Raw genomic sequence first — 25,778 nt, 5'->3', positions numbered from 1 at the left:
CCATAGGGGAAGGGGAGGGGGAGAGAGTTGGTGCCCCCACCCCGAGCCTGAAGCTGCCTCTCCCATCTCCTCTGTCCCCCCAGAGTGTGGGTGGCGTGTCTCCCAGCCTCAAGCCCTCCAGACCCCAGCAGCCATGTTTTGTATCCTCACAGATTCAAGTCATCAAAATTGAGACTGAGGACAACAGAGAGACACGCTCAGCCAAGGACGCGCTGCTCTTGTGGTGTCAGATGAAGACAGCTGGGTAAGTCCCCTATCCTCAGGGGAGGAAGGCCGTCACCTCTGGGCTTCCTTCCGGGACAGGGGTGCAAGGGGTGGCTCAAGTCCTCAGCATCAAAAGTTACATCTGAAGTTACCGAACTCTTCCGACCTTGATGTATCAGAATCCCGTAACACAGTGTAACCCGTATCACAATGTGGAAGAACTCGGGACTCCTCAGGGAACAATGCCGGGAGGTGGGGGGCTGTCCCCAGCCTGCTCCCTTCTCTCCTCCCACCTGGTCCCGCACCTCTAGAGGCCTCAAGTGCACCCGTGTGGGACCCCTGGGCCCTATTCCTGAGCTGTCCCCCACCCCACACCCTTGAAAGTAGTCCCCTCAGCCTAGGAGGGCACACCCAGGGCTCAGGCAGCTGGGATGGGAAGTTCAGGGTCCTGGTATCTTCAGTGGGTTTGAGAAGAGGGACACACAGACACTGCTGGGCATGCCCCCTGGTCCTCCAACTCTCTGCCCTGCTGGGAAGGGCCTGGCCTGAAACTCAAGTGCCCTCTGGAGAGCAGCCGGGGGAGGAGGGAGGAAGGGGCAGGCATGGATGGAGACTGGGCGTTCTCTGTCTCTCGTCCTCCTGGGGCTGCCTGTCTGTCTTGCAGTGCTATCTGTTCTTCTGTGTGTCTGTCTTTACCTCTATATCTGCTTTTCCTTGTTCTGATCTCTCCCTCCCCCCTCTTTCTCTCTCCTCCCTCCTTCCTTTCCCCACCTCTGTCTGTATCTCTCTCTCTCTGTCCCTCCCTTTTCCTTCTTGCCTCTGTCCCTCTCTCTTTCTCACTCATCTCCTGTCCCTCTCAATCTCTCTCTTCCTCCTTCTCCCCATGCTCTCTCCATCTCTCCGGTCCTTCCTTCCTCCTTTCTTTCCTCATATACCTATATATCATCTGTGTCTATCTACCGTTCTATCTACCTACCTACTTTTCTATCATTTATCTTTTATCATCCACCTATGCATCCATCACTCCATCTCTGTCTCTTCCTCCCTCCCTCTTTCCTCTGGACTTTCTCCATCTCTGCCTTTGTCTCTCCTTTCCACGCTGCCAGTTACCCTGAGGTAAACATCCAGAATTTCACCACCAGCTGGCGTGATGGCTTGGCCTTCAATGCCCTCATTCACCGGCACAGGTACTGCCTGGCCTGGGGCAGCTCTGCCCTGCACCCTACCCCCACCCTGTCCCTCAGGTACTCACCTGTACATGGATGTGTATAGATGCCACTCACGGGCACAGGACCCACTCCCTTCACCTCTGTGCTTACATACACATTTCCATTCGCACACATGCTCTTACACATTTACCCAGAGATGCACACACACACACACAGACTCTGTGCACTCATGGAGACCCGTGTGCCCATCCATAGATGTGTGCACACCTGCATATACTCATGCACATATATAACTTCTACATGGACCTGCTGCTTGGGTGTTTCCAGGATGGGCAGCTCACTCACTATGGATGGTCCACTCTGGTGTGTGCACAGCACCTCCTCCTATCAGAAAGTTCTTCCTCACAGTGAGCCCCCAAGTCCCCCTTCTGGCTCCCTGTACACCCCCTACTCCTACTTTAGGGTCTGGTGCTGAGCTGGCTGAGGAAGGGTTCCCAGATAAATTACACCCACATCATGATCCGTAACCTGGAGGAGGGCATGGCAACCCACTCCAGTATTTTTGCCTGGAGAATCTCATGGACAGAGAAGCCTGGCCAGCTACAGTCCATGGGATTGCAAAGAGACAGACATGACTAAAGCAACTAAGCACACACGCACATGATCCATAATAACGGGTCTGTTCATATGACACATGAGAGAAACTGAGGCCTGAAACTGGAAGGGACTTGCTTCCGGTGTGAAGGAAGCCAGAACCCACATGTATACATTCAGCCCCACCTACATGCCCATCAACCCACAAGCTCTAACGGGAGTCCTAACAATGGGAACATCACTGAGTGTACCGGCATGTTCTAAGTGCTTTCCAATAAGTCATTTAATATTCGGTGAGCCAGTAGGCAGAGCCTATTATTCTCCCCTTTTTACAAAGGAGGAAATGGAGGCACAGAGCAAGACAGTAACTCACCCGTAGTGACAGCCAGGAGAAGGCTGGGCTGGGGTTTAAGTCAAGAGGGCGGGCTCCAGACCTCACACTTCTAAGCGCTATGCAACACTGTACAGAACTCACCCACATAGACACATGTGCGTCATAAAGTCAGACATAAACACGGGCTTCTCTGGTGGCTCTGAAGGGAAAGCGTCTGCCTGCAATGTGGGAAACCTGGGTTCAATCCCTGGGTCGGGAAGATCCCCTGGAGAAGGAAATGGCAACCTACTCTAGTACTCTTGCTTGGAAAATTCCATGGGCGAAGAAGCCTGATAGGCTACAGTCCATGGGATCGCAAAGAGTCGGACACAACTGAGCAACTTCACTTTTCTTTACACGTGCCCTCACGCAGCGCTCGCCCCCACAGCTACATGCTGCACAGACACGCACCAGTACACACAGCTTTCCCCTTGGCCGGGTTGTGCTCCTCCTGCCCTCACCCTGGGTGGGACTCAGACAACGATGTCTTTTCACCCGTTTGCCCATTGGCTTTGGAGCCTGCCTGCTGCCTGCCTGCTCTGTGCCCCTGCCCAGGCCTGATCTCGTGGACTTCAGCAAGCTCACCAAGTCCAACGCCAACTACAACCTGCAGAGAGCCTTCCGCACGGCTGAGCAGCACTTGGGGCTGGCACGTCTCCTGGACCCTGAGGGTGAGCCCTGCACGGCCCCAGCCCGGGTTTCCCCCTTGGGGACTCCCAAATCCAGGGCTGCCCCCACACCCAACTGCAACACCAGCCCAAAGCCCAAGATCATTTCAAATTCAACTCCCTCCCAGTCCCCACCTCTTCCTCATCACAAATCTTACCCCCTTCTGGGCCCCATATCTTCTACTTTCTCCATCTCTACCTGTTTTTTTGGCCACGCTGTGGGACTCTCTGGATCTTAGTTCCCCAATCAGGGATTGAACCTGTGCCCTTGGCAGTGAAAGCCTGTAGTCCTTACCACTGGACTGGCAGGGAATTCCTGTTCATCCCTGTCTCAAACCCAACCCTATCTCCATTCCTGTGTTCAACTTAACCCTCCTTCGCCAACTCTATCCTTTTTTTTTTTTTTTTAACTTTTTACTTTTGTATTGGGGTACAGGCGATTAACAATGTTGTGATAGTAATAGTTTCAGGTGAACAGGGAAGGGACTCAGCCATACATATACATGTATCCATTCTCCCCCAAACTCCGCTCCCATCCAGGCTGCCACAAACAATGAGTAGAGTCCCATGTGCTATACAGTAGGTCTTTGTTGGTTATCTATTTTAAATATAGCAGTCCCAACCCCATCCTTGGGCTTCCCTTGTGGCTCAGCTGGTAAAGAATCCACTGGCAATGCGGGAGACCTGGGTTTGATCCCTGGGCTGGGAAGATCCCCTGGAGAAAGGAAAGGCTCTCCACTTCAGTATTCTGGCCTGGAGAATTCCATGCACTCTATAGTCCATGGGATCCCAAAGAGCTGGACATGACTGAGCGACTTTCACTTTCAACCCCATCCTTAATCACCTCCCTGCCAAACCCAACGCCCCCAACCCCAGCCCCATCCCTAAAGCCAACACCACCCGCAACCCAATCTCCAACATTATCTTCATTCCCATCCCCAGCCCATCCCTATTTCTGCTTGCATCCACAGCTCTGCCCTCATCCTCAACCCCTTCCCATTTTCAGTCTGTCCCCAAACCCACCCCTGACTTCAACCTTAATCATTCCTCTGCCCTGCCTCTTACAGTGCCTGGCACATAGTGGGTGTTTATTGGCTGTCAGTTTTATGAGGTGAAGAAGAATAAGGGCCAAGTATGATGCTATGCATTCAGGGGGTAAATTGAAATGATAATCAGGATTTATTGAGTTTCTCCTCTATGCCACTATGAGTATTCTCCACTATGAGTATTCTCTCTCATACTCATAGTGTCCTTAGGTGGCAGGCACTGTGACTATCCTTACTGTAACAATGCGGAAACTGAACTCGGAACAGTTCAATCTATTTTATTAGGATATTGAGTGAGTAAGTGGTTGAGTTAGAATTCAAGCTCAGGCTGCCTTCAAAGCCCATGTCCTTGACCTCAAACTTCATATACCATTCATATACTTAGTTTATGTATTTATTGAGCTTCTGCTGTGTGCTGGGCACGGCAGGGACAGTGGTAAAAGACAGGCATAGCCCTTGTCCTCGTGGAGCTCAAACTCAATAAAGACACAATCACATAAGGCAATATGTAATTACAAATTGGGCTTCCCTTGTGGTTCAGATGGTAAAGAATCTGCCAGCAATGCGGGAAACCCAGGTTCGATCCTCTGACGAAGGGAACTCTCCAGTATTCTTGCCTGGAGAATTCCATGGACAGAGGAGCCTAGTGAGTTGCAAAGAGTCAGACACAACTGAGCTACTAACACACACACGCAATTATAAATTGTGATATATTCTAGGAGGAAATGATAAGAGGCCATGAGGAAGAATAACAGGAGGAGATCATGTCTAGACAGGATGAACAGGAAGGCTTATTTGAGGAAACTTGAGTGGAACCCTGAAGGGTGAGTGGGAGTTTGGCACATGGAAAAGGGAACAATGTTCCAGACAGTGATAACAGCATGTGCAAAGGTCCTGAGGTAGATAGTAGAATGAATGGTGTGTCCAAGAAATCACTATAGATAATTTCTTCATGGTGGTGTATATGTGTCAGGCACTATCTAATCCATGAAATGGATCCTCACTAGGCAGATAAAAAAAACTGAGGAACAACAGCAGACTTCCCTGGTGGTCCAGTGGTTAGGACTCCACGCTTCTGCTGCAGGATTATGGGTTTGACCTCTGGTCAGGGAACTAAGATCCCACATGCCACTTGGTGTGGTCCAAAAAAAAAAAGACAAACTAAGGAACAGAGAGGTTAGTTATCTTGTCCAAGGTCACACAGCTAGGAAGACTGAGTTCTCCCAACCTCCACTCAGTATGTTTGATCTCTCTGTCAGAGTGCTCATCGTCATGCCCTCTCACTCTCCTTTACCCCTCAGATGTGAACATGGAGGCTCCAGATGAGAAGTCCATCATCACCTATGTGGTCTCTTTCTACCATTATTTCTCCAAGATGAAGGCTCTGGCTGTGGAGGGGAAACGGATTGGAAAGGTACAAGGAGCCCAGGAATGGGGTGGGTGGGAGCCTGGGAACCATACAGGGGCGTATCTGGGATGAGACTGACCCCCTTCCCTTCCTCTGCCTGGTCAGGTCCTGGACCAGGTGCTGGAGGTGGGGAAGATCATTGAGCACTATGAGGAGCTGGCAACTGAGCTGCTGGCCTGGATCCACCGCACCGTGGGCCTCATCAGCAACCAGAAGTTTGCCAACTCATTAAGTGGGGTGCAGCAGCAACTTCAGGCTTTCACGGCCTATTGCACGCTGGAGAAGCCTGTCAAGTGAGGCCTGGCTCAGCAGGGAGGGTGGCAGGTGGAGGTGTGGAGGCAGGGTTCCTGAGCTCAGGCCCCTTCAGGTTTCAGGAGAAGGGAAACCTGGAGGTGCTGCTCTTCAGCATCCAGAGCAAACTGCGGGCCTGCAACCGTCGTCTCTATGTGCCCCGGGAGGGCTGTGGCATCTGGGATATTGACAAGGTGAGGCTGAGGATGTAGGGCAGAGGAAGGGTTGCCCTGTGAGGTTGTATAGGTTGTGCACTGCTCAAGGGAGCCCTTCACATTGCAGATGTTGTGGATCTGACATCCATTCTGATGGTTTTTCCAGCAGTAAAGGGTCACGAGGAAGCAAGATTTTTTTTTTTTTTTCCGGTGTGTGCAAAGGTGCCACAAGTGCTGATTGTGACCACAGACAGAGAAGCCAAGGCCATTAAACTGTGGGGAATTATTGGAATCTTATTTATTTATTTGGCTGCCCCAGGTCTTCATTGCAGCATGTGGGATCTTAGTTGTGGCATGTGAACTCAGTTTAGGTATGTGGGATCTAGTTCCCTGACCGGGATGGAACCCAGGGTCCCTGCATTGGGAGCACAGAGTCTTAGTCATTGGACTACCAGGGAAGTTCTGAGTTGTTGGAATCTGACTGCCTCTCTAGGCATGGGGACAACTGGAGAAGGCAGAACATGAGCGAGAGGCTGCCCTCCGGGCCGAGCTGATCCGGCAGGAGAAGCTGGAACTGCTGGCCCAGAGGTTTGACCACAAGGTGGCCATGCGGGAGAGCTGGCTGAATGAGAACCAGCGCCTGGTCTCCCAGGTACAGGGTGAAGGGCTTGGCTCTGGGGGAAAGGGAGAAAGGGTGGGGCTGATGGCCCTGGGACCAGAAAGAGAGACTTCTTGATTTCCTAAGCAACAGAGAAGTGTTGGATTAGTCTCCTAGGTGACAAATGAAGGTGGGATGGGAGAATTGGTTTCCTGAGTGACTGGTGGGGAAGGGATGTGGGCCTGCTCTCCAGGGTAATAGGAGAGTGAGGCCGGTCTCCAGGGTAACTAGAGAGGACAGAATTAGTCTCTTCAGAAATAGGGAGAGTAGTTAATTATCTCTTAAGTGACAAAGGAGGTTGTTATCAGGTGTCCAGTGTAACTCAGAAGGATAGAATTGGTCTCCTAGGCAACAGAGGGTAGGCCTGGTCCCCAGTCTCTAAGGAAATGGAAGGATGGGGCTTTTTTCCTGGGCAACAAATTTAGGGTTAGAGATGTAACAGGAAATGGTGGGGCTGGTCTCCAGGGTAACTGGGGGATGATGAGACTGGTCTCCAGGGTAACAGGGAAGGATGGGACTGGTCTCCAGGGTAACGAGAGCATGTAGGGGAGTTTCCAGGGTCCCACAGGGTCAAGGTAACAGGTTAACTGCTGAGTCATTATGGATGAGCATCTGTGGCCTGCCCTGCCCCAGGACAACTTTGGTTATGAGCTGCCGGCAGTGGAGGCAGCCATGAAGAAGCACGAAGCCATCGAGGCAGACATAGCAGCCTATGAGGAGCGGGTGCAGGGCGTGGCAGAGCTGGCCCAGGCCTTGGCAACTGAAGGTTACTATGATGCCCGCCGGGTGGCAGCCCAGCGTGACAGTGTCCTGCGCCAGTGGGCCCTGCTGACTGGGCTGGTAGGTGCCCGGCGGACACGGCTTGAGCAGAACCTGGCTCTGCAGAAGGTCTTCCAGGAGATGGTGTACATGGTGGACTGGATGGAGGAGATGCAGGTAGGGGCCAGATCGGGGACCAGTGATGGGGGTGGCATACCTGGAGGGGAGGGAGGGGTCTTTACCCTGAAAGAGTTGTCAAAGATGGAGAGGGAAGAGGAGAGAGACAGAAAGAGATAACGAGAAAGGGAGACAAAAAGAGTGAAAGATACAGAGAGAGACACAGAGGCAGAGGAAGAATGTATGAGAGATGGAAAAATATCTGGAGAAATAGATTAAAAAAATACAGTAGAACAGAGACAGTCAGGGACAGACAGAGACAGAGATTAAGTCAGAGGAAGATTGAGACGGTTTCAGAGAAACAAATCAGAGAAAAAGAGAGCTGGAGAAGCAGACCCAAAGGTATCACCAGAAATCTATTAAAAAGTGGCTACAGAGAAGGACACACAGGAAGATGGAATCCGTTTGAGAAAGAGAGAGAGACCTATGGGAGAGAGATAGATGGATACAGAGCGAGATGGAGATAAGATGATGGAGGCAGAGAGAGAGAGATAACAGACACAAGACATGGAGAGAAAGAGATAGAGATCGAGATGGAGGCAGAGAAATACAAACAAGAAAGGGATGAAGGCAGAGAGACAGAGCCCAGAACTGCGGAGACGATGAGAGACGGAACATCCAGAGAGACAGAGTTGGAGAGAGGTGATGACAGAGACATGGAGTCTGAGACAGAGATCAGAGTTCAAGTGATGCAGTAGAGGAGCGAAGGCTGGCGTGGGCGCTGGGTGGAAGGGGGAGTGGCCTGAGGGCTGATGCCAAAACTACACTCAGGGCAGCTCTTACTTGTAGGCTCAGCTGCTGTCCCGGGAGTGTGGGCAGCACCTGGTGGAGGCGGAGGACCTGTTGCAGAAGCATGGACTGCTGGAGGGGGACATCGCGGCGCAGAGTGAGCGGGTGGAGGCCCTCAACGCTGCTGCCCTGCGTTTCTCACAGCTGCAGGGTGAGTCTGGGGTTGAGGACTGGGGTGGAGACTTTCAGGGCTTGTGCTAATAGAAGCAGAATGTCAAAAAAAAAAAAAGAAGCAGAATGTCTCCTGAGATACAGATGGAGGAGTGAGCTCCCCATTTTGGAGGCATCCAAACACCAATTAGGATCACACTCCATCAGGGATATCACATGGGAAATTAGTGCCTTGAGTGCAAGGCTGGCCCACATGATTTCTTCCTGCTTTGAGATTCTGTAGTAATAGTTCACATTTTTTGAGCATTTGTTATGTGGTAAGCCTTTCACAGCGGGGTCTCAGTGAATACCGTAAAAAGACTGTAAGGCAGTTATTGTCAAGGCCTGTTCAGCATCAAGTGATGGAAACTCAATTTCAATTAACTTAAGGAGAACAAGGGAAGGTATTGGCTGATGTAACTAAATGTGTAAGAAGGGTTGAATTTTGCTTCAGGTATGGCTGGATCCAGGGATAGTTCAATGATGCTTTTAAGACTCCACCTCTCTCCAACTCTAGTGTTTATGTTTGTGTCACTACTGGGCAGTCCCTCCCCTTGTGGTGTAAATCTGGGACCATCCAGCCCACATTTACATCCCAGCAGCTTCATAGATCCAGCAAGAGACAGGCCCCTTCCTCCCAATATTCTGGCAAAGGCCCAAGGAAAGCTTTCATTAGCCCACAGTGGGCTCCATTCCCACCACTCAGCCAAGCATTATGGCCCGGGGCTACATGCATGATCTAACTGGCCACATCTATGTGACATGCTCAACCAGGGCCAAGAGCGGGGTCAGCTCCCTCCAAAGACATGAACTGAGAAGCGGGCAGGGGTGGGATGCCATTAGCAGAAGCAGGGGCATGGATGCCGATAGGCAAAAACTTAGATTGACTCTAGAAAGGTTCTCATTTCAGTGATGTCAACACCCTCCAGCTAAAGACCACCAGGAACCCCGCTATAGTCAAATCAAGCTTGATATGCATGCATGGGGGTGTGGGGACCATGGGGCATCTTAGTAAGAGGATGTTAAGAGGGGCTTATTGTAGGAAGTGGGCTTGTGTTAGGTGATTTGGGATGATTTAACGTAGTGTATTTTGCTGCAGGTTGGATACTATCAGGAAGTGGGGGGTAATTAGATGATTCTGCGTCTTAATCATTTTTAACCAGGTGGTGGGAGGAACATGATTGGCAGGAGTGGTTCACCTTGGCCAGGCGTGGGTGGGCAGGCAGGTGACCGTTTCGTGGTTTGCACAGTGACCTTGTTTTGTGTGCACTCAGACATGATTGTGGAATGGTCTTGTTTTTGTCTCCATCATGATTGCCGAGTGGTCTTTTTTTTTTTTTTTTATAAATTTATTTATTTTAGTTGGGGGCTAATTACTTTACAATATTGTAATAGTTTTTGCCATACATTGACATGAATCAGCCATGGGTTTACATGTGTGGTCTTTTTTTTTTTTAAATAATTTTATTTATGTATTGTTTGGTTGTATAAGGTCTTTGTTGCTGTATGGGCTTTTCTTTAGTTGTGGCGAATGGGGGCAACTCTCTCGTGTGGTGCATGGGCTTCTCACTGTGGTGGCTTCTCTTGTTGCTGAGCATAGGCTCTAGGGCGCACAGGCTTCATTAGTTGTAGTTCCCTGGCTCTGGAGCACAGGCTCAATAGTTGTGGCCCATGGGCTTAGCTGTTCTGTGGCATGTGGGATCTTCCCAGAGCAGGGATTGAACCCGTGTTTCCTGGATTGGCAGGTGGATTCTTTACCACTGAGCCACCAGGGAAGCCCTGCTGAGTGGTCTTGTCTGATGTTTTGTCTTGTGCAACTGTGTATGAGTGCTGACAGCATCAAGACTGCTTTTTTCTTTCTCACTGATGAGGAAACTGAGGTTCAGAGGTGCAGAACTGATAAGAGGGTTTGGAGGCTGATCTATCTCACTCCTTTATCTGGAGCTAAGGCCCCTGGGAATCCTGGTACATTGTTAGAAAATGAAGAGGCTCTCCAGCTTTCAGGGGCTACCCAGGTGGTGTAGTGGTTAAGAATCCTCCTGCCACTGCAGGAGATGTGGGTTCGATCCCTGGGTCGGGCAGATCCCCTGGAGGAGGAAATGGCAACTCACTCCAATATTCTTGCTTGGAAATTTCCACAGACAGAGGAGCCCAGCATGCACACACACTCCAGCTTGCAGGATGGCCAGGGGAGTTTCTCACTCTCATGGGCTGGGTCATGTCCTAAGAGCAAATGTTGAGGTCTCTGTCCAAGCCCCGGTGCAGGCATCACCATCCTAGCTCAGCCCATCACCAACCTCACAACCCCAAGAGACATCATTCGTTTGTCATCCTTAACCCTTCATTCTTATGGATGTTTGTCCAGGAAGCTCCCCCTGTCTTTTCCTTGTGAGATCTCAGCACTCAGTGATAATGCACCAGCAGTGCCATGGAAACAGCAAAGAGACTAGTGTGGGGTGTGTGTTGTCATGGTGACAGGAGGCAGCAGTGTGTGTGTTGTCATGGTGATGGGAGGCAGCTCTGCCTGCGAAGTGGTCCAGAGTTGGCCTCCTGATGTACCACTTCTTAGCTGATCCTGAGCAAGCAACTTCCCTCCCTGAGTGTGAGTTTCTTCATCGGCAAGATGGAGCTAAGGAGGATACTGGCCTCATAGGATGGTTGTGAGAACTCAGTGACGTTGGGTCAGAGTAAGGGCTGGATACATGGACACTATTGATGTTTATTATTCAGTTGGGTGTCTTGGAATTTGGGTCAATTTCAGTGAATGTCCAGCAATGCATAAACCCGACATGCCATCTAGGGTAGTGTCTCTCCCACTGTTTTGACCCAGTAAGAAATACATTTACCTCATGACCCACAGTTCACAGGCACACGTGCAGACACATGGAGCACAAAACCTTTGGAAAACAATGCTTCCCCTTACTTCTCATATTTTCTATTCATTCTACTCTATTCCATTAAAGAAATGCTGACTGCCACCCATTAAGTTAATCTCACAGTTCTCAAACTAGAGATCCAGGTGTGTGCATGCATGCTAAGTCACTTCAGTCGTGTCCGACTCTTTACGACCCCATGGAATGGAGCCTGCCAGGCTCCTCTGTCCATGGGATTCTCTAGGCAAGAATACTGGGGTGGGTTTCCATTTCCTCCTCCAGCAGATCTTCCCAACCCAGGGATTGAAACCACATCTCCTGCCGCTCCTCTGTTGCAGACAGGTTCTTTAAGAGGTCCAGGAGGAAGGTGAAATATTTGAAGATAAAAAGGAGTTTAGGTCATCACTGGGTTAAGAGATAAGATGACAGAGAATGAGAAAGGGGAGTCAAAAAGATAGGTTAAGAGTAGAGAGGTTTCATTTTGTCAATTTCTGAAGGAAAAACACTGCACTTACACTAAAATATAAAGATTCCAGGATTCTCTGAGTCTCTGTTTCCATCCCTCATTCAGTCAGTAAGTCACTGTTTTCACTAAGCTGCTGCTCTGGGCTCCACCATGTGCTGGGCAGTGGTGTGAACATGGTCTGATGGAGACAGCCCCAGGTCTTGTCCTTATGGGGCTCCCACTCCAATGGGAGAGACAGGCTGTTCGCCACAGCCCAGAGGGGTCAGAGGTGGGATGAGGCAGTCACAGGCAGAGTGGCCCGCCCTGGGATGGGGAAAACAAAGAAGCCTGCGAGAGCCTGGTAAGGTGCCTGCTCCAGATCTGAGGTGTTGGGGAAGACTGCTAGGAGGAGGGGACGCATAACCTGACATCTGATGAAGTCGGGCCAAGGGCTCGGCAGATAGCCTGTACCACCCTCTCTTGGGCGGCTCCTGGTCCGTGCCCAACCTGGGATCTCCCCCTTTCCGTCGCCCAGGTTACCAGCCCTGCGATCCGCAGGTCATCTGCAACCGCGTGAACCACGTGCACGGCTGTCTGGCGGAGCTGCAGGAGCAGGCGGCCAGGCGGCGCGCGGAGCTAGAGGCCTCGCGGAGCCTGTGGGCGCTGCTGCAGGAGCTGGAGGAAGCCGAGAGCTGGGCCCGCGACAAGGAGCGCCTCCTGGAGGCGGCGGGCGGCGGCGGCGGCGCGGCGGGCGCGGCGGTCGGCGCGCACGACCTGTCCAGCACCGCACGCCTCCTGGCGCAGCACAAGATCCTGCAGGGCGAGCTGGGAGGGCGGCGGGCGCTGCTGCAGCAGGCCCTGCGGCGGGGCGAGGAGCTGGCCGCGGCCGGTGGCGCCGTGGGCCCGGGCGCCGAGACGGTGCACCTGGCGGGCCTGGCGGAGCGCGCGGCGAGCGCGCGGCGGCGCTGGCAGCGGCTGGAGGAGGCGGCGGCGAGGCGCGAGCGGCGGCTGCAGGAGGCGCGGGCGCTGCACCAGTTCGGCGCGGACCTCGACGGGCTCCTGGACTGGCTTCGCGACGCCTACCGCCTGGCAGCCGCGGGCGACTTCGGCCACGACGAAGCGTCCAGCCGCCGCCTGGCCCGCCAGCACCGCGCGCTCACTGGGGAGGTGGAAGCGCATCGCGGGCCCGTGGGCGGCCTGCGGCGTCAGCTGGCGACACTGGGGGGCGCCAGCGGCGCCGGGCCCCTGGTGGTGGCACTGCAGGTGCGCGTGGTGGAGGCCGAGCAGCTGTTCGCCGAGGTGACCGAGGTGGCTGCGCTGCGGCGCCAGTGGCTGCGCGATGCCCTCGCTGTCTACCGCATGTTCGGCGAGGTGCACGCGTGCGAGCTGTGGATCGGGGAGAAGGAGCAGTGGCTCCTGGCCATGCGCGTGCCCGATTCATTGGACGACGTCGAGGTGGTGCAGCACCGGTGAGCGCGCACCGGTGGGACTCCCGGTCCCCTTCGTCCCGCACGCAGTCTTGATTTCCTTGATTCAACAATTTTCCCATGTTCACTCACTTGGAGCCAGTGTGTGTGCGTTTAGTCGCTCAGTCGGGTCCGGCTCTTTGTGACCCCATTGGACTGTACAGCCCACCAGGCTCCTCTGTCCATGGGGTTTCCCAGGCAGGAATACTGGAGTGGGGTTGCAATTCCCTTCTCCAGGGGATCTTCCCAGCAAAATGGGAATGATACTTACTGGTCCCAACTTCATGGGCTCCTGGAGAACGGCAAATGAGTTAATATGTGCAAAGTAGTTAGCAAATGCCTGGGTCCAGGGAGCATTCCAGGGGCATTTGCTGCTATTCCTGTGAGGCTTATAGTCATCTGGCTATAGTAACCTCTAGAGATGGCCCAGCATGATCCGTCTGCCGGGACTCCCATCCCTAGATGGGAAAGATGTTACCCCTTGCATAGATGTTACCTCCCCAGCTAATAAAACCGTTCTGACTCTTGCCACTTTCTCTTCCCTCACCCCACTTTACATTTCTTCATAGCAGTTACCACCCTGGGACATATTAGATACTGATTTATCTGTTGGCAGACTTAGAGACGGGTCATTAAGTTAGTGGATGGACCCTCTGCACCTCGCTCTCTGAGCATGTCCATCCATCCAGTCATTTAGTGGATACTTATTGAGTGCTCTGTTCCAGGCCTTGTGCTGGGCATTGCTGGAAACACAGGCCTGGTCCCTGCTGTTGCTGTGCCCACAGTTACCCAAGCCACAGCCATGTAGAGGGTGGGCTGGTGGGGGTGAGAATGGTGGCTGGGAGCCTAGAGAGGCAGCTAGGGTGGGGACTCAGGTAGGAGAGGACAGGACTGGACCAGGGCAGGAGCCCAAGTGGACAGGCCATGGGGGCAGACAGGCTTGGGGAGAGTATTTGTCCAAAACAGAGCCCAGGGCTCTGGCCTAGGGAATGGCTGGGGTTGAGGGGGGAGGGAAGGGTGGGGAGCTCTCCCTGGGATGGAGATCCAGAGGAAGAACAAACTGGCGGAGATGGGGAGATGTTGAAGCGAGTGTGAGTCACAGCAAAGAGCCCGGAGAAAGAGCACAACAGGCTTTAAGGTGGGGAACAGGCTCAAAAGGGATAATGTTGAGGCTGGAGACAGATGTGGGCTCGGGGGCAAGGGTGGACGCTGTGGGGGTGGGCAGGATGTGAGGGAAAGCTGAGAGGGCCCAGGGCAGAGCCCTGAGGGACCTAACGCTTAAGTGGCAGGAAGAAGAAGAGGAGCCAGCAGAGGAGCCTGAGGAGATGAGGTTGAGAGTTGAGAAGAGAACCAGGAGAAGGCAGTTTCACAGAAGCCATTGAACAGGTCCCCAGGGTCCAGGCCTCTCTGAGCATGTCCATCCTTCTTCCGCAGATTTGAGAGTCTGGACCAGGAGATGAACAGTCTGATGGGCCGTGTCCTGGATGTGAACCACACAGTTCAGGAACTGGTGGAAGGAGGTCACCCCAGCTCAGATGAGGTGCGCTCCTGCCAGGACCACCTCAACAGCAGGTAAGTGAAGCCTGGGGCTGGAAGTCCTTCTGGGTCCCAGGCCAGTTCTTCCTATCATTCTTTTCCTCAGTCACTCAACTATAGAGGTCAAGAATGTGCCCTTTCAAATTCCTGAGATGATAAGGTTGTTGTTGTTGTTCAGTCTCTAGGTTGACCCCCTGGACCACAGCACCCTAGGCTTCCCCATCCTTCACCATCTCCCAGAGTTTGCTCAAACTCATGTCCATTGAGTTGGTGATGCTATCCAACCATCTCATCCTCTGTGGCCCCCTTCCTCTCCTGCCTTCCATCTTTCCCAGTATCAGAGTCTTTTCCAATGAGTCAGCTCTTCGAATCAGGTGGCTAAAGTGTTGGAACTTTGGCTTCAGCATCAGTCCTTCCAGTGAATAAGGGCTGTGGGCTGCCTAGTAAATTAGCAAAATCTTGAAAAAAATGATAATACCCAGTGTTAGTGATGATGTGGTAAAATGAGGATAGAATACATTTCAATGGACTCTTAATTTACTTGTTCAGAAATGATTTATTGAGAATCCACTAGCTGCCAGGAATTTTTCCAAGCACTTTTTTTTTTAATCTCCCAATATCCCAATTGCCATAGTAAAGTTTCCAGCATTCAGAACTCTTTAAGAATAGTAACCAATTAAATCTTTCCCCCTAGAACACTACAAGCAGCTTTTGCAAGGTAGGGTTCATAGATGAACACACAGATCCAGAGAGGTGAATTCCTTATCCAGGGTTACTCAATCTAGTAAGCAGGAGTCAAACCCAGTTCTGCCTGAATCCAGAGCTGAGGCGCTTGACCACATATATGCAGTCTTCCCAGCAACTCTGTGGGGGTGTAAATACCCATATAAGAAAGGAGGAAACAGGAGCTCAGAGAGGTAAAGGTGGCCTAAGGTCCCTTGGGAAATTAGGTGGGGATCAAGCATGAATTTGAAGTTGAATTTGTCTGACTCCAGACTGTGCCCTTAACTGCTGTGCTGTGAGATTCCAATATCTAGTGATTTCCAAGCCTCTGTATCCTCAACAATCCCAGGGCACCAGGGCCTAGAAAGATAATGACAGCTAGTGATTTATGGCAGTGAGATGATGCACCAAGTGCTTTAGCCACAAGAACTCATTAAACACCCAGTGAAGTAGACATAATTATCTGCCTTTTTTCAAATGAGAAAACAGAGATGAAAATGATTTGCCCAAGTTCACATGGTGAATCTGGCCAGAGCAGAATTTGAACTTGAGCCCTTCTGATTTCAGAGTCCTAATCTCTGCCCTTGTGCTGTGTCCATTCTAGAGGGGACAGAGAGAGAGTTAAGAAATAAACAATAAAAGAACAAGATATTTGGAGAATTGTAAAGATTCATGCAAGGAAATCAAACCAGTCAAACCTAAAAGAAGTCAACCCTGAATATTCATTGGAAGGACTGATGCTGAAGCTGAAGCTCCAAATGCTTTGGCCACCTGATGCAAAGAGCCGACTCATTGGAAAAGACCCTGACACTGGGAAAGATTGAGGGCAGGAGGAGAAGGGGATGACAGAGGATGAGATGGTTGGATGGCATCACCGACTCAATGGACATGAGTTTGAGCAAATTCTGGGAGATAGTGAAGGACAGGGAAGCCTAGTGTGTTGCGGTCCAGGGGGTCCCAAAGAGTCGGACACGACTTAGCTACTGAACAACAAAACAATGCAGGAAATAGAGTGATCTGGTAGGGCATAATTGGGACTTGGGGGTGATTTTAGATCTTGTCATGACATTTTGAACTGGGCCCTCAGAGGGGATGAAAGGATCTAGCCACAGGAAGAGAATATATGGGGGAGGGGAGGGAGGGTACAAAGCCTTCCAGGTCAGGAGCCCAGCCAAGGCAAAGGCCCTGAGGTGTAAAGGAACTTGATGTGGTCCTGAAGTGTATCTCCACTCCTAGCTAACAGGTACTGTTTGAAGTGCTTCACGAATCATATTAATAACTCATTTAACTCTCACTGCACCCCTGCGAGGTCGGTACTGTGCTATGATTGTGTGCATTTTACTGGTGGGGAAATGAGTCACAGAGAATGTTGCCAACCAAAGGGTACACAGCTCAGACCTGACTCTGAACTTGACACTGTCAGGCAGTATCATCACTTGCTTGAGGGCACAGAACAAATTAAAAAAAAAATCTTTTGATGGTGCCTACAGATCTTATTTCCCTGATCAGGAATCAAACCTGTGCCTCCTGCATTGGCAGTGTGGAGTCTTAACTACTGGACCACCAGGGAAATCCCATAAATTTATTTTAGGATAAAATAGGTTTGACTCAGCACCTGGCTTATAGTACATGCTCAACTACTATTTATTGCATCCAACATGTTATCTGATGTCATAAGCCAACAGGTGTCACACACTTTGGTTCCAGAACACTTTGCACGCTTAAAAGTGATTAAGGATCCGCAAAGAGCTTGTTTTAATGGGTTATATCTGTCAGTATTTACTATATTAGAAATTAATACTGAGTAATGTAAAATAGTAAGTCGTTAAAATAACAATAATAAACTTACTATGGTAACATAACTTTTTAAATGAAAAAGTGACTAATTTTTCAAAACAAAAAAAAATGTAGCAAGAAGAACGGTGTTGTTTTGCATTTTAAAAAATTATTATATACTTTGTTTGTGCTGAGTCTTTGTTAAGGTAAGAGCTTCTCTAGTTGCCTATGTGGGATCTTAGTTCCCCCACCAGGGATAGAACCCGGCCCCCTGCATTGGGGGTTGGGAATCTTATCCATTGGACTAGCAGGAAAGTCCCTGTTTTGCATTTTTGCACATCTCTTTAATGTCTGATTTAAGAGAAGGCAGCTGAGTACTTAGGTCTGCTTCTGCAATCAGTCTTTTTCCTGTAGCTTCTGGAAATCTCCACAGTACACTCGGCACAGAATGAAAGTGAAAAGGCAAATAGCGTCTTAGCATTTTGATGAAGATAGCTTTGCCCTCGCTCAGGTTACATTTTGAGAACCGCTGTTCTAAGCAAATGTGCCCGGCCGAGTCCATTTTACACAGGCAGGAACTGGGGCTCGGGGAGATAAGGATGACATTCCAAGGTCACACAGTGGCTGGGTTCCACCCAGGGTCGATGGGCCCTCCGCACCAAAGGTGGTGGGGGGGCGGGGAGGGGGCGGTCTCCGTCTTCTTTACGCCGCACTGCTTCTCCCGGGCAGGTGGAACCGCATTGTGGAGCTGGTGGAACAGCGCAAAGAAGAGGTGAGCGCGGTGCTGCTGGTGGAGAACCACGTGCTGGAGGTGGCGGAGGTGCGCGCCCAGGTGCGCGAGAAGCGGAGGGCTGTGGAGAGCGCGCCCCGAGCGGGCGGCGCCCTGCAGTGGCGCCTTAGCGGCCTGGAGGCGGCTCTGCAAGCGCTAGAGCCGCGCCAGGCGGCCCTCCTGGAGGAGGCGGCCCTGCTCGCTGTGCGCTTCCCGGCTCAGGCTGCGCGGCTGCATCAGGGTGCGGAGGAACTGGGCGCCGAGTGGGGCGCGCTGGCCAGCGCGGCTCAGGCCTGTGGTGAGGCTGTGGCGGCGGCCGGACGCCTGCAGCGCTTCTTGCACGACCTAGACGCCTTCCTGGACTGGCTGGTGCGCGCCCAGGAGACGGCCGGCGGCGGCGAGGGGCCCCTGCCCCGCAGCCTGGAAGAGGCGGACGCGCTGCTGGCGCGCCACGCGGCGCTCAAGGAGGAAGTGGACCAGCGAGAGGAGGACTACGCGCGCATCGTGGCGGCCAGCGAGGCGCTGCTGGCGGGCGACGGCGCGGAGCTGGGCCCGGGCCTGGCACTCGACGAGTGGCTGCCACACCTCGAACTTGGTTGGCACAAGCTGCTCGGCTTGTGGGAGGCGCGCAGGGAGGCGCTGGTCCAGGCGCACGTCTACCAGCTCTTTCTGCGCGACCTACGCCAGGCGCGAGCAGTGCTACGCAACCAGGTGCCCGCTTCGGGGGTTGGCACGGGTGGAGGTCTGAGGCTGCAGGTGATTTCGGGAACAGAAAACTGTATGGAGGAGTGTGTTTGCGGGGACCACTGGGTTCCTGGCGTATCTGCGGCGGGTGGGGGGGAGCGGGTATCTGGTATGAATAGCTGGGTTTGTGAATCATCCGGTGTGAACAAGTGTGGGTGTGTGTGTAACAGAACTGGAGTATTACGATGGGGGAGTGGTGGTGTCTTAGTCTGTTAGAGGTGACTAAGAGTTTGTGGACTGTTCTGAGTGGGTAATGCACTTGGAGGTTCTCTGGAGTGACTTCCTGGGTTTGTGGGTTATCTGGAAGGAAATGAGAATATGAATTTGATTGGTGATGGTTAATGGGATTTAAAGAAGCTCTTGGGGTAGGTAACAGAGGATGAAGCTTGTGGCAGGAGATAGTTCAGGTTGAGGGATTCTTGTGGTCAGTAAATGATTGTGGATGATGTGGCTGTGGGGGCCTAAATTAGCAGACTGTCTTCTTATTGGGAATGGCAGATTGTCTGCAGAGCGTCACTGAGATTATTATGGCTTGGGGAATCAAGTGCCATGGTTATCTGGGAACAGCTGATCCGATTCAAGGATCTTTCTGAATGGGAATCAAGTTTGAGGATTTGGACAAGATAAAACACCTAGTTTTCAGATTGTCCAAGAGTAGGTACCAGCTTTTAGGAATCATTTTAGAAGACATGGGCTTCCCAGATGGTGCTACTGGTAAAGAATCTGCCTGCCAATGCAGGAGATTCAAGAGACGCGGGTTCAATCCCTGGGTTGGGAAGATCCCCTGGAGGAGGAAATGGCGACCCACTCCAGTATTCTTGTCTGGGAAATCCCATGGACAGAGGAGCCTGGTGGGCTATAGTCAGTGGGGGTCACACAGAGTCAGATATAACTGAGCAGGAGCACCTATTAGAAAGCCTGAAGACCTGTGCTGGTATCGAGAGAAAGCTGGCTTAGATGGAGGATAATCTGGAGGAACAGACAGCAGGACCCTGGAATCATGAGGTCACTAAACACTGCAGTTGAGGTGGCCTTGAGACGCTCATTCTGACCCACCCGTGTTACCAGTTAGAAAACCAACCCCAGGAAGGAAAAGAACTTCCTTGAAGTCACATAGCACCCAGATCAGTCTTCATCAATTAACCAAAGATTTACTGAGTGTCTCCTCTATATCAGGTACTATTCTGGAGCTGAGCACAGAAGAAACAAAACACAAAATCCCATCCTCATGTGGCTGGCATTCGTGTGTGTGTGTGTGTGTGTGTGTGTGTAGGAGGAGATGATAAAAAAAGTCACTGCATACATAGTATCATGTCAGATATATGCTATGAAGGGATTTCCTAGGTGGCTCAGTGGGAAAGAATCCACCTGCCAAGCAGGAGACTCAGATTCAGTCCCTGGGTCGGGAAGATCCCCTGGAGAAGGGAATGGCAACCCACTCCAGAATTCTTGCCTGGAAAATCCCATGGACAGAGGAGCCTGGTGGGCTACTGTCCATGGGGTTGCAAAGAGTCGGACACAACTTAGGGATTAAAGAACAACAACAAATATGCTGTGAATAATAAAGCAGGGTAAAGGGATAGCGGCGGGGGGGGGGGCGGTGTGGAGAGGATGATATTTTTGACAGAAGGTCAGAGACCTGAGGAAAGTGAAAGAGCCGGCCATGGGGATATCCAGAGGGAACAGCATGGGACACGGCCTGACGTGGGGCCACGCCTGGCACGTTCAATGCTAGACCATAGTGAGCAAAGGAGAGCAAAGTGGTGGCTGGGCAGGCTGGCAGCCTCCCCCAGGTCCTGGATGGAGCAGGGCCGACCAGAGCCTCCCTCGTCCTCCGTCCCCAGGAGATGGCACTGTCAGGTCAGGAGCTGCCGAGCACCGTGGAGTCGGTGGAGGAGGCACTGAAACGGCACCGCGATTTCCTCACCACGATGGAGCTGAACCAGCAGAAGATGCAGCTGGCCGTGCAGGCTGCCGAGGGCCTGCTGAGACAGGGCAATGCCTACGGGGAGCAGGCCCAGGAGGCTGTGACACGGCTGCTGGAGAAGTAGGTCCCTCAGACCCCAGGGCCCCAGGGGCTGGGATTCAGCACAGAGGAGGGGTGACGAGGCCAGAATTCCCTTTCCTTCCATCACATTTCTGCTTCTCTGTCTGTTTTTTTGGCCGAGCCATGAGGCTTGTGGGATCTTGGTTCCCTGACCAGGGATCAAACCCATGCTCCCTGCAATGGAAGAGCTGAGTCCTAACCACGGGACCTCCAGGGAATTCTCTCTCTGTCTCTCTCTGATTTCTACTTAATTCCATATTGCTTTAGATTTGATTTAAATTGATGTTGGTGAAAAGGTAACTTGCGATTGATAACCCCAAAGCTGCAGAAGTTTATGAAAAGTTTCTCTCCCAAGCCTGCCCTCAGACTGGGAAAGCAGGACCAGTTGTTACAATGTTAACATCTACCCCTGTGTCAAGCACTATTCTAGGCCCTGGGCAAACCAGAAGCCCCTCCCTTCCCAAGAAATATTCCAGCCCTCAAGCAGTGATAGGGAAGCCTGGCATGCTGCAGTCTGTGGGGTCGCAAAGAGTCACCATGGGGTTGCAAAGAGTCACCATGGGGTTGCAAAGAATCGGACACCACTTAGCGACTGAACATAGGCAGCACCAAGCAGAGTTCTTTATAGGATTTCCTTCAGGCCTGCTTCTTTCTGTCTGTCATCACTGTTTCTACTTGTCCTCGTGACCCCAGCTTTCTCCTCTCTGGCACGAGTGAGGCAGGAGGAGAGACTAATACTGCCCTGTCTTCTGTCTCCTGATGGAAATCATACCCCGTCCCTCCACCACCATCCAGAGTCCTGAGACCCCAGCCCCTCATCTCTCTGGCTCTGGCATCCTTTTTCCCTAAATTCATTTGGGAAATGGATGGTGGAGTTTCCTAAAGGAAACGTGTATGGGGATTCTCATCCTGAGGAAGCAAATTCATGATCTAGTGTCCCCAACTTCAGGCCTGGCACCTGCTTTCTTTTACTCCATGTTTCCCATTTTTTTAAATTGTATTGGCTTTATTTATTTATTTGGCTGTATCGCGTCTTAGTTGCCACACTTGCGATCTTCACTGCGTGGCACAGACTTTCTAGTTGTGGCACACGGGCTTAGTTGCTCCAAGGCACATGGGATCTTAGTTCCCTAACCACGGATTGAACTCGAATCCCTGGCATTGCAGGGCGGACTCTTAACCACTGAACCACCAGGGAAGTTCTTCACATTTCTTGAGTATCTGCTCTTCGCCAGGCTCTGCAGAATCAGGAGGAGGAGGAGCCTTGGAGGGCTGTCCTTCTGAGTCGCGCCTTTCTTCCTTTGCAGTCATTACTTGCTCCTTTCATTCTATTGTTTATTCATTTATTCTTCAGCCAATGAAACAGGGACTGAGTCCATGCTGTGTTCCCAGCTCCAGGTGGGGCGGTGCCGGGCATGCTCTGGTAACCGGGTCAGAACCGATTCCATCCCTCACAGAGCTCTCACGCCATCTGGCAAGGATGGCCGAATGGTCAGGGCCAGGCTGGGGGAAGCATGGGCAGAATGGGCAGGTCCGGGATGGAAGAGGTGCAGGGGTCTGAGGGAGCCCTGGGGTCAGACAGGGCCGGGTCCCAGTCCCAGCTCTGCCTCTCAACCTGTGAGATTCAGGGCAAGTCACTTCTCTCTCCCCACGGGGCTCACCTTGCCTGGAACCTGGCCCTGCCCTGCGTGAAAAGATGTTCTTGTGTTTTGTCTGCATTTGGCACATGAGGCTCAGAGAGGGGAACAGACTGGCCAGAGGTCACAGCTGTTTTCTCACCCTCCAGGAGACAAAGGGTTTCTCTTATCCCTGGGACAAGTTGGCTGATGAAAGCCTGGAGGGACTGAGTTCAGTTCCATTTCAGAGGCATTTCCTGTTTCCTGAGCTGAATCTGGGCAGGAGGGAGTCCATATTCTGCTTGTCTCTGGCCCTTCATGTTCCTCCATTCAGCTCTGTGCTTGGTTCTCTTTGTAACTTCCTCTCACACACTCCATCTCTTTGCCTCCATCTCTCTGTATATCTGTGTATCTCTGTTTCCTTCTCTCTCCCTGTTTTTTCTACATCTGTCTTTTCTGCTTCCTCTCCCTTTTTCTCAGACATTTTACTTCTGTTTCTGCCCTCCCTCTTTCTCTCTGCCTGTCTCTCTTTCTCTGTCTTTTAAAATTAATTAATTTTTGGCTGTGCCGGGTCTTCATTGCTGCTCATGGGCTTCTCTCATTGCAGAGCATGAGCTCTAGAGAGAGGGCTCAGTAGTTTTGGCGCATGGGCTTAGTTGCTCCGTGGTATGTGGAATCTTCCCCGCCCAGGGATCAACGCTGTGTCCCCTGCATTAGCAGGCAGATTCTTAACCACTGGGCCACGAGAGAAGTCCCCTCTATGTCTCTTTCTTTCTTTCATTCATCAAATATATATTGAGCACCTACTGTGTGCCCGGCCCCTTTTTTAGGTATTGGGGAATACAGGGGTGAGCAAAACAGATAAAAATTCCTGCTCTCGTGGAATGACATCCTAGTGGGGGAGACAGACAAGATAAATACGGGATATATACAGTGTGTTGGATAGTGTTAAGTGCAAAGGAGAACGTTAAAGAAGAAAAGAAAGCCAGAAAGTGTTGGGCAGCAGTCAGGAGGGGTCTTGCTAAGAAGGTGACATTTAAGTACACTTTGCGGGGAGGAGCGTTCCAGGCAGAGGAAACAGCCAATGCCAGCCAACGCTCTGAGCTGGGAGTTGTTTGTTCAAGGCACAGCAAAGTGAGACCCTTTCAGCCCTCTCCGCCAGGCCTCTCGGGCGCTTTGCCTGCACTGTAGGCAGGAGGCCAGGCTGCCTGGGGCTGTGATGCCTGCTGGCTCCGGGTTGGCGGAGCCTGGGTCCAGCCTGGCCAGTTCACTTAGACCAAGGGCCTGCCTCTCTTTGCCTCCCTATGGCTCCAGCTCTGCTCTATCCATGCCCTGCTTTCACCCCTCTTTCCAACTCTGTTGCAGCCTTCTGTCTGTCTGGCTGTGTCTTACTGGTAGCGTCTTGCCCCTTCTCTACCTGTCCCTTTCTGGGCTCTCCCTCCCAAGACTCCCTCAGCCACTTTCTTTCCCTCTGCTTTGCTGTCTATGGTGCTCTCTTTCTCTCTGTCTCTCTGGCACTACCCCTGCTTCATTTCTTTCCTTTTTCTCTATCTTTTCCTATTTTCTCTATCTCTGGGCCTCTTTCTCGGTCTCTCCTGAGTCTCTGTCAATCATTCTTTCTCGAGGTCTCTGTTTCTATCTGTCTCTGGTCTTGTGTGTGTTTCTGTTTATCTCTCTAGGTCCTTGCATCCTTCTCTGCCTCTCTGAGTCAATCTATCTCTCCCTCCTGATATGTCTTTCTCTCTAGGTGTCTCTTGTTCTCTAAGTTTTTGTCTCCCTTGGTATCTCTTACTCTGTCTGTAGATCTGTTATCTCTCTCTATGGGGTTGTGTCTGTGTCTCTCTAAGTGTCTGTATTTCCTTCTTTCCAGATATCTACCTGTCTCTGTCCCTCTCTCCCTCCCCTCTGTCCTCTCCAGCTCTGTCTCTGGCTTTGCCCCCACTGATGTATCTTTGTCTTTTCTCGCACCCCCACTTTGCTCTCTCCTCTTCCTCGCTCGTACATATGCCCCAGGTTCCTAGCCCTGCCAAGTTCGATGCCCTCACAGCCCTGCTGCTAGCGCCCCCAAACTCAGGCTTCCCTCAACTCCTATCTCCTCATCCCCAGGAGCCAAGAAAATCAACTACGGGCTCAGCAATGGATGCAGAGGCTACACGACCAGCTTGGGCTTCAGCACTTCCTCCGAGACTGCCACGAGGTAGGAACTCTAACTGAACTCCAGCTGTGCTGGGCACGGGAACTTCTTCGCTAGGGAGGGAAGTGCTCCAGGGCAGAGGAACGGTGGGGGCAGGGACGCCCCGTCTAAGTGGGTCGCGGAGCGATGTTCACCCGGCACCGCCAGGAGGCGTGCGCGTCCTGGCCTAAGTGCGCATGCTCCTCAAGTCCCTCCGCCCACGCGGGCGCGGGGGGTGGTGGTGGAGGGAGGGGGCCTTGGGTGCCCCTGGCAACGGCGCGCGTCCGCGCCTAAGGGTCCCGCGGGGACGCGCGCTGATCTCACCTTTCCCGCGGGAGATTCGTGAGAAGTGCTTTGCTGGGGAGAGGGACCAGAGACAAGGAGAGGGCTATGCGGGGAGGCGCGGGTGGACCAGAAATCCAGAGCGCAGCTTCGGTCAGAGATGGTCCAGGACCAAGACTTCACCCCTTTAAAAGTGTCCAGGGAAAAAAAAAAAAAAAAAAAAATAAAAGTGTCCAGGAATCAAGCTCTGCCCCTTTGGAGATGATCTGCACACCCGTTAGAATCTCCCCAAAACAGAGGTGGTCTGGATCCCCTTCTTCATTAAGACGACTCAGGAGATAATGTTGCCTTTCTCTCCTTACTTTGCATTCCATAGAAACTATGCTGGACTCTGACCCCATGAGAGATGGCCCCATGAGAGATGGCCCAGTAAACATTTTCCTAATCCCAAACAGAGATGGTCCTGGTCTCACCTATCTACCTGACCCGGGATAATTAGCAACCCCTCCATGAAGACACAGTACAAGTTTCCTGCAACCAAAGGTGCTTCAGGAACCAGGTCCCAGTCCCCCCAGTTAAAGATGATTTGATTCCCCCTATGGTGAACCCCCGTGTTCCACTCCCCCCGCCTCATAAAATGGTTAAGGGCTTCCATCCTCTCCTCCCAATTCAAGTTCATTAGAGATGGGTCTGGGACTAGAACCCACTAGAGATAGGTTCAGGAACCCTCTGTCCCCTGCCTTTTTCCCACTAGGAGACTCTTCTGGACTGAAGTCTTATAAGAGTCCAGGCCCCCCTCCCACATTTTCCACTCCTGTATAGCTGAAGTAGCCAGGAATCTGAGCACTTTCCCATCAGAGATGATTCAGAAGCCCACCCCACCTCAC

The 25,778-nt window shown here is 52.0% G+C and overlaps 1 protein-coding gene across 1 annotated transcript in view; it reads left to right on the top strand.

The window, feature by feature from the left end:
- Positions 1 to 25,778, top strand: part of SPTBN4 (spectrin beta, non-erythrocytic 4) — an 81,923-nt gene that overhangs the window by 17,101 nt on the left and 39,044 nt on the right. The window contains exons 5-18 of the mRNA XM_081516302.1: positions 153 to 244; positions 1,311 to 1,391; positions 2,896 to 3,011; positions 5,356 to 5,468; positions 5,568 to 5,755; positions 5,830 to 5,947; positions 6,402 to 6,560; positions 7,200 to 7,502; positions 8,292 to 8,442; positions 12,295 to 13,228; positions 14,660 to 14,797; positions 17,990 to 18,740; positions 20,618 to 20,820; positions 24,543 to 24,633. Coding sequence (XP_081372428.1) covers positions 153 to 244; positions 1,311 to 1,391; positions 2,896 to 3,011; positions 5,356 to 5,468; positions 5,568 to 5,755; positions 5,830 to 5,947; positions 6,402 to 6,560; positions 7,200 to 7,502; positions 8,292 to 8,442; positions 12,295 to 13,228; positions 14,660 to 14,797; positions 17,990 to 18,740; positions 20,618 to 20,820; positions 24,543 to 24,633 — 3,438 coding nt within the window. The remainder of the gene's footprint in view (positions 1 to 152; positions 245 to 1,310; positions 1,392 to 2,895; positions 3,012 to 5,355; positions 5,469 to 5,567; positions 5,756 to 5,829; positions 5,948 to 6,401; positions 6,561 to 7,199; positions 7,503 to 8,291; positions 8,443 to 12,294; positions 13,229 to 14,659; positions 14,798 to 17,989; positions 18,741 to 20,617; positions 20,821 to 24,542; positions 24,634 to 25,778) is intronic.

This window comes from Giraffa tippelskirchi, chromosome 7 (genome assembly GCF_054371585.1).
Source record: "Giraffa tippelskirchi isolate mGirTip1 chromosome 7, T2T-mGirTip1v1.2.pri, whole genome shotgun sequence".
In the NCBI taxonomy this organism is placed as follows: domain Eukaryota; kingdom Metazoa; phylum Chordata; class Mammalia; order Artiodactyla; family Giraffidae; genus Giraffa; species Giraffa tippelskirchi.
This window is presented reverse-complemented; position numbering and strand designations above follow the sequence as displayed.